General features: G+C 43.6%; 1 protein-coding gene across 1 annotated transcript; it reads left to right on the top strand.

The window, feature by feature from the left end:
* Window positions 1–1,519: 1,519 nt before the first annotated feature.
* LOC124065424 (cortexin-3) lies at window positions 1,520–8,109 on the top strand. Its single transcript, XM_046400816.1, has 2 exons — window positions 1,520–1,882; window positions 6,083–8,109. Exon 2 carries the CDS (start codon window positions 6,161–6,163, stop codon window positions 6,410–6,412), a length of 252 nt encoding a protein of 83 aa, XP_046256772.1. The 5' UTR covers window positions 1,520–1,882; window positions 6,083–6,160; the 3' UTR covers window positions 6,413–8,109.
* Window positions 8,110–8,489: the final 380 nt, after the last annotated feature.

Raw genomic sequence — 8,489 nt, 5'->3', positions numbered from 1 at the left:
TCCCAGAGCTCTGACGGCTAATTTGCATCTGTCAGGCTGAGACAGCAAAGTCTCTACAGCTTGTCACCAAAATATACACAGGATGAGTGTTTTCTGCTTAAGATGCCTGTCACGCCTTAACCTCAAAACAGTCGCTGCCCACATCCAGCCGGACCAGCGAGCAGTCCATGTGCAGCAAAGTCTGTTCTGATTTCCCCAATGGGTTGCATGTCTTTTCTGGATGTATGGTTTGTTGTAACAAATCCTATTTTTTACAATACGCTGCCAGTTTTGCATCATGACAAACTGTCTTCGTAATGCACTTAAGGGATTGGAATAACAAGATTGGTGCTTTTTAAAATACTGATATACAAGGAAGTTTCAGTTTGTGTTGATTTTGGCAGCCCCTGCAGAGAAAAGCGGCAGTGTTAACGAGAACAAAGGCTGCAGTGTCACAAAGATGTCTATATGGCTACTATGAACATTAGTTTTGGTGGCAAGTGAAAGTAAGTGAAACTACTTATTTTTCAAAACATTTTTGATGAAATAGGCTTTCTATTTGTGCCTATGTGGAGCTGTAATATTATAATGGCAAAACAAAGTAAACTGTTAAGCCTACAACTAGCAGAACTGGCTGCAGATCTGGTAAACAACATACCCTTCAAATCAGTTCAGGGTCATTTTGAATCCTTTCAAATCCCGCAGTTCTCTCCATCTGGTGAATGACTGGCCAAGGTTGACTCTTGTTTTCGTCTGCTCTTCGTCTTGCTCTTCCCTTCCTGTCACTTCTTCTCTTGCTTCAGTCTCTGAGTTGGCGTCCCCCCACCCCCGTGCAACTATAACAGCTTTGTGAGGTCAGACACTGTTGTTGGACCAAAAGGCCTGGCTCACAATCTCCGTTCCAGTTCATCCCAAAGGTGTTGGATGGGGTTGAGGTCAGGGCTCTGTGTGGGCCAGTCAAGTTCTTCCACACCAAACTCATCCAACCATGTCTTTATGGAGCTTTGCTTTGTGCACTGGGGCACAGTCATGCTGGAATAGAAAAGGGCCTTCAACAAACTGTTGGCACAAAGTTGGAAGCATAGCATTGTCCAAAATGTCTTGGTGTGCTGAAGCATTAAGATTTCCCTTCACTGGAAGCCCAAACCCTGAAAAGCAGCCCCATACCACAACTGAGTTCAATAATAAATGAGTGTGTCCCAATACTTTTGTCCATACAGTGTAGGTACTCCTCACTGCTGAGTGTAAACAGGCTCTTCCAGTCTGTGTGCTGTAAATGGCTTTATCTGAGTTCATGTTATTCTGTCTTCTGGCTGATGTTACTGTTTGCTTCTGCTGGTTGTATACAGCCATCGATATTAAATTCAGACTGTTTGATGACCAGTTAAAAATTCCTGGTAGCTCCTTTAATGAACAGCTTTGTTGTTGTTGTTGTTGTTGTTGTTTTTACATCAGTCTCCTTCTCCTTTAATTTGTGTTTTGTGCTCTTCTGGCTCTTCTCTTAATTTAGCCCATTTGTGATTTGCAGCTATATGAGAGCCACACCTATCCCTCATCCGCTTGCAATATATAGCCTACCTGGAGGATTGCTATGGCAACAGGTTGCCAGTGGCGACGGGGTACCACTACATCTCTGCGCGCGAGTCTGCGGGGATGAGCTGCGCGTCAACAAAACACAAGCGAGCAGCAGAGGGTGAGGTCTGCCCGGCTCAGTCAGCAAAGACAGGGAAATAAGCACTGCGAGGCTTTTTCTGTCATGAAGTGAGGAGCCCCGCAGTCTGCAGGGACGCGTCTGTTCGCTGCTGTCGTTTCGGTGAGAAGAGTCTGCAGCCAGAAGCGTCGGATCGAGCGGGATGGAGAGCCGCCGCTGACTGAGATCCCCCAGCGCCCCCGACAACAACAGGTTAGTGCTCACACACTCGGTCACTTTCACCTGCCGCCGATTCGCTCGAGCACGACCACATTCACCTTCACCTTTGCTTTCCTGTGTGTGTGTGTGTGTGTTTAATGGGTTGGTTTTGTGCTGTCAAGGTGTGAACCGTCCGACGCACCGGAGAGGAAACAGATTTTGATGCATCCACGTGTGCAGAGAGGAGTCCTGCTGTGGCTCACATGCCGGCTCGTTGCAATGTTAAGGCTGTCAGGGTCGAGTCGGAACAGATGAGGTTCAGGTTCAGGTTCAGGCTCAGGCTCAGCACATGCAGGTTTTAGACGTTCACGTTAATGGCGGCTCCTCATTTCGCGCTGAGTTGTTGAGCGTTAACGCGTTCAGGCTGCGGGTGTGTCTACCTTTGATCAGGACTGGATTACATACAACCGGAAGGATTGTCCAAATTAAAGTATGTATATGTTCTTATCAGCACCGAATGAATGAAAGGCATGTCTTTTTATCTTTTCATTTATTCCACTGGAACGGCGTCATATTTGGACCTCAAGCGGTAATTTAGTTATGTACACCCTCTTTTTAATCTTTTCTTGCATTTCTTTGCATGAAAGTATGTAACTCTTTAAATAAAATTAGAGAAGTTTATAGTTCTAATGTAAAGATTTTTAATTAAACACTGTACGCATATCAAAAATTTCCAATTCTGGATCAGTTTCAGTCGGCTTCCTGTTGAAATGACTGCATGTTGGCTCATAAGGAATCAAAGGTTTATTTGTCTCTTACATGTAATGAAACACAGTGTGTGTCACGTGTCAAGACTAAATACGAATAAATATTATTACATGTACATTTTTACACATATTTCACTGTTCGTTTCATAGTTAAAACTTAAAAATGTGTTTCATAATGTATCTGTTCATTGCAATAACTTCATTTTATATTATGAACGCCCCGGCAACATGCTGAAAAATAAAATCTTGTAATTTTCCTGTTTCATTTCACCCCCTCTGATGCACTCTGAATTCTCTGTCAGTCACAGTCAGTCACACACACACACACACACACACACACACACTCAGCCTGCAGGTTAGCTTAACTTTACAACATAATTGGCTTCATTTCTAAATTTGTCTCCATGTCCTTGTCACACTCTCCCACTTGTCGATCACTTTGTTTTTCCTCCTCACCACAGCAACATAACGCTGAACAGTTGGACCAAATTAACTCATGAATGAATGATAACTCATATAATTCTGGGCAGTTTCTAAAATCAGACATTCACCAATCAGATTAATGATTAAAACCCCTGACAGGTGACATGAATAACTGATCGACTACAGCATTCATGTGGGTTTTCTTTGGCGTGCACCACCCCCGTATCACCGACCTTAACACTGCTGCAGACCACGTACCCCTCCAGTCAGGACGATTTGCACGCGGCGCTGTAGGGTCAATCAGATCTCAATCTGATCGATGTGGAACATGTCTGATCCACAAAGGCCTCACCTCACAACCCACACCGTTAAACTGCTGTTGTGGCCGATCAGTAGGGCTGCAAGAATCCAGATGCAAAGTGAAAACATTGATCCATGCTGTCATCAACAATATGACTTTATTTTGAAATTCCAATGTCATGGAGTCAATTTCAAGTAAATTAATTAGTGTTTTATGACCAAAAGCAGAAAAGAAAGGGATGGCAGCTTCTCCTGTCTTTAATAAAATATTGAATCGTGATGAAACTTGTGATCCCACACCCCTGCTGATCGGTGTGTACGTATTTCTGTCATCCAGAGGCTATTTCAGGGCCTCAGAAGTGGTTATTTTTTCATGAAACGTAGCTGCTGATGAGCAGAGTACACAGATAACACGACATTCTTCAAACAGTGGACATCTCATTTTGAAATTGAAAGCGTATCCCTCTCTGAAGTCGTCAGTGGAAGATTAAACACTTCTTGTATCCCTGTGTAAGAAGACTGTCAAGAAAAGCTCCAAACTCTGAGCACTTAGTCATGGAGCTGCTGATGATAGAAATGTGGGGAGTCTTTTGAAGCGCATTACATAACCAAGTGGTTTCTGGCCCAAAGTGCTAATACTCCGTAACCTCGCAGTGTCCTTGGAGGACAAGATGACGAGATTATAATTTGACAGTAAACGGTTATGAAAAACCAGCGGACAAAGACAAACAGCCAGCTTCTTATCATTTTTCACAGCGAGGGCAATGAATCACTGCTGTGAAATATCATTTTTGAGTTTTAAGGGTGATGGATTACAGGCTGCTGATCAGCGAGGCAGGGCTGAACGCTGCTCCCTCTCTGTCTCTCTCCTGAGAGTTGCCTACAGAGGCTTTTTTCTTTTTTTAAGTAAGGCAGAAAGAGACGGCTCTTCTGCCCGTCCTGTCACTTCAAGCGGTCTCATAACATCCTCCTCCCCTCCCAAGTGATTGTCGGCCTCTGTGACAGCTCTTCACGCTTACAGGAGCGTAACCAAAGGACAACCCTATAAAGGTTGGAGTTTGGGTTACACAAACATTTCTCAGAGGCGATTGATAATCTGGGAATGATCTTAAATTGGTAAACGGAGCCAGCAGAGCAAACTCTTTCTGCTTTCAAGAAAAGCCAGCTGACACTCTGGTCTCATTTTTTTTTTAAATTTTGGCTCTCTAACCTCTCATTTGTAGACAAAAACAAAGCTCAGTGGTAAAATCTCTTAGTTGTAATGACAGAATTGCTCTCATGTGCACCATAATAGTGTGCACAGAGCTGTAAATCACACATGGTTACGTTTCCCTCATATCCTCATAAAGAGAAGCTTCAGGCTCTATGGGTTGGGCTGATCCCCATTGGACATGCACCCTGGTTTTAGGTGATCACAAGGCAAAAAGTCTGGAAAACTTTGGCTTAGATTGGGGATGTTCTGATATACCAGCATGGACAATAACCGGACAGCTAAATGAAATGTTGATATAATGTTAATAGTACACATCTGATTTTATTGTGTGATGAATCCAGCACAGATGTTTGCGGATCTGTTGTTCATCAGCTCATCGGTTTGCCTTTCCGCTGTTAATTAAGTCTAATTGTTCTTTTTGTTGGGTTTTTGCTACAGATTTTCTGTCTTTCTCTCACCTACACTAGTTTACATAGACTAGATGATGCTCACTTGATCTGAAGATTTGGTTTTGAACTCCACAGTTTAGCTGGTGGACAAATGTTAGCAACCTTTTTAAAGGGTCTGTGTTCAAGGCTACAAGAATAATAGAAGAAAAATCTATTTAAGCCTGAAAAACAACCTCAGTTTTCTGAACAATCTCACACATCTGAGGTTTAAATAAAACATTTTGTCTCTTGTGCTCCTCTGCTGTAAAAATAATTATAACTGGTTTGCAGCAATGTGAAACAAACAAAAAAAAGACGATGAACAGTCGCGCTGGTTATTTTTGGATTGATGATTTTACCTCCAGCTCTGTTTATAGAACGGACAAAGCCAACGATCTTCTCCAAATTCAGTGTGTGCCACACAGAAAGCTGCAAGCTGCTCCTCCTGTTCAAACTCCGTTTTAGCATATTTGTTGAGAACAAAAGTCATGCTATGTGTTTATTTTCATATTAAAAGTGAGTCCGGTGCTTCTAAAACCGACTGATTGACCTGACCCTGAGGGCCATGCAGCTGTTGCCAGTTTTACTGCCTGCCTCATTCATGTTACCTCGTCTGAGAGGAGAAATGATTTTTTTCTCACGTATGACAGTGTTTAAAAACAAACTTTGCCACTGGATATGATTTGCGGCTGCATATGAACGTAATTCACTGGAGATCGGATTGGACATTTCAGAATGGCAGGCTGCGGTTGAAGGAAGCCAGCCACATATCTACCTTCAGACAAGTGTTGAATCCAATAAATGTCTAACTAAGACTCTAAAGTGTCGATTCAAACCCCCCAAGCTGCAGAAATTCAAGGCCAAAGGAGTCCCCTGAGCCTTCTTTCCTCACTGAACGGGCTTTTTGCCTGGAGTTCCAAATATAAACTAATCCGAGAGCCACTTTGTTCTGGTCTGACGCACATTTTGTTTTGTTCCTCTTGTCTGTTTATAGTCCTTAGATTTTAGACTTTTTCTTCTTTCCACGATTGCATTAAGTCAATATATTGGTTTGCCGTTTCATCTGTCAAGCCACAGACGACACGATCTCCAGTCTAATCCGTCTGCTTGGATTCCCTCACAGGTCTTATCCACTGAGCCCATCTTCCCCTGCAAAATCTGAGCAGCAAACGACAAAGAGCTGGAGCCGAGACGATCTAGCATGGATGTGCCCAGGATGGCTGAGGGCCTCTTCAGCAGCACGCTGTCCTCGTCGGGTGGCGGCCATCATGTGCCTTCCTACCTGACGCTGGAGCAGAAGGCGGCATTCGTCTTTGTGCTGCTGCTCTTCATCTTCTTGGCCCTTCTCATCGTGCGCTGCTTCCGCATCCTGCTGGACCCCTACCGCAGCATGCCCTCGTCCAACTGGACAGACCACACCGAGAAGGACACGTTCGATTACCGCATCGTCTGAGGAGCCCTGAGGGTGCACAAATTGAAAATAAATAAATAGATAAATGTATTAAAGACTGATTTGATGCTTAAAGAGCACTTTGGTCCGAAGAACAAATGACTGCTGATTGATCAGGAAAACAACGGCTTTCAGAAAACCTTCTGAAAACTCAGACGAAGTTGTCGTCGAAATCAGCACTAATCAGAGTTCAACAGCTTCTCCCTGCCAAATCAGAAAATTCTCAACCATGACATGACAACCAGAGCTGTGCTATGAAGGCTACTGATCGAACCACAAACTGTCGAGACCCTCCGTCCAAGTCATGCACCAGGGCCAGTTACCCGTAACTCCCCTTCCCCACCATCAGTTCTCTTGTGGACTACCTCGGTCCTCCTCCATGCCACGTGTGGAAGACTTAGTGTTCTCTCATATCTCACACAGGGTCGAAATATCTTTTGAGGTCTAAGCCAGTTTATTAATAACAGTGTTTACATCTTATCATGTTTACATCCTTAGATTGTTATTGATAATGTAGACAATCAGTGTTTAAAACAGTTAGTTGAAAAAAAAAACAACTTGCAGAATAAATATTGGAGGTCTTTTGTTTTTAGCGTATTTTGTGGACAGACACGAGAGGTGCAAAAAGACTTTGTATGACTGATGTGATTCAGGCGAAGAGGAATTAAATGCCTTATGTCTTTGTAAGATATTCTCTGGTTGTCATTTCCTTCTAGGAGAGACTGGTTTCAAGGTCATAAAACAGGTTAAGTAATCACCAAGAAGGAAATTGTAGTGGAAAAGTTCTCCCTTTAATGTTCTGGAAAGGTTCGGACAGGCAGATGCCAGCAGCGAGTACGTGTAACCGTTGTGCGTGTGCGATAAAAACAGTTCGTCCTTTCAGTCTCGACGGGCCCTGTGGTGTCCACGTCTTTAGATGTCAGCAACCAAAAGAGGTATTGAAGAAAAAACAAAACATTTACTGTGCTGTACCGTGTGCCTAATTTGAAAAAAAAGAAAAAGAAAAAAGCTAGATTGATGTTTTAGAAAAAAGAAACAATATTTCATATTTTTGTCCTTCAATGTTTTTTGTGTAATGCCCATTTAAAGAAACTTAAACAGCATTTTACTGCCTGCAGTTGGTGTATTGACAGTTGGTATGCCAGACCTGCAGAGTGTTGATGATGATGACTATGACGACGCGTTTTCACATCAAACCCTTTACGAACTGATGTTGTGGCTCTTTCGTTGGGCAATTTTTCAACTGTGCGCCTTATAGTGTAGATTGTTTACAGTATCGTAGGTAGCGGAGACACTGGAAATCAGCCAGTCACTGATGTGTCTTTGCACTTCACGGAGATGTCATACAACCCGCTAAAAAGAAAAAAAACAAACCCTTCCCTGCTCTCGTTCCTGCCGAGACAGGAAGTAAACTCTGGCCCTTTTTGACGACGTGTGATGTTCTTGTGATCTTCCGTGGCCTTTTCCTACCTTATCGCAGATGTTGCGATGTTGTGCTGAGGTGATGTATTCCTTTTCCGCATGTATCTCTTGCAGAGTTTCCTCTCCGTGCATGGTAAATGGTGAAGTGCTTTAATCCTGATGTTGTAGCTGTGGGTCAGTTGCTCAAGCAGCTATTTCCTGTCTGTACTGGAGCCTTTTGTTTCAATCTGTTTTTCGCCTGGAGCCGCCGTTCTTTTTGTAATAAAAATGATCAGAGTGCACAACTGCCTCTTAATGTGTTTTATTTCATTGGGATCATTCACCAGGCAGGAAAGGTGGCAGGTGTTAAGGACAAACAAAAAAATGGATGAGAAAACGTTCTTCCAAACCACCCTGCCCTTTTCAAGGCAGCCATTGGTGCCACAGGCCCAATACATTCTTTTCCCCGTTTTATCAGCAGCTGGCAGTGGTAGCCGGCAGGTGTCTCAATTGGTTTTCTGTGAACCCAGACACTTTGTCTGGCAACACACACACACACACACACACACACACACACACACACACACACACACACACACGCACACACCTCAGAGTAGTCTCCCGGCTCCAGGCCCAGGCTGCTCTTTGAGCCGAGACCCTCCGGAGTGCCATGCAGAAT

This window comes from Scatophagus argus, chromosome 9, assembly GCF_020382885.2.
Source record: "Scatophagus argus isolate fScaArg1 chromosome 9, fScaArg1.pri, whole genome shotgun sequence".
Classification (NCBI taxonomy): domain Eukaryota; kingdom Metazoa; phylum Chordata; class Actinopteri; family Scatophagidae; genus Scatophagus; species Scatophagus argus.
This window is presented reverse-complemented; position numbering and strand designations above follow the sequence as displayed.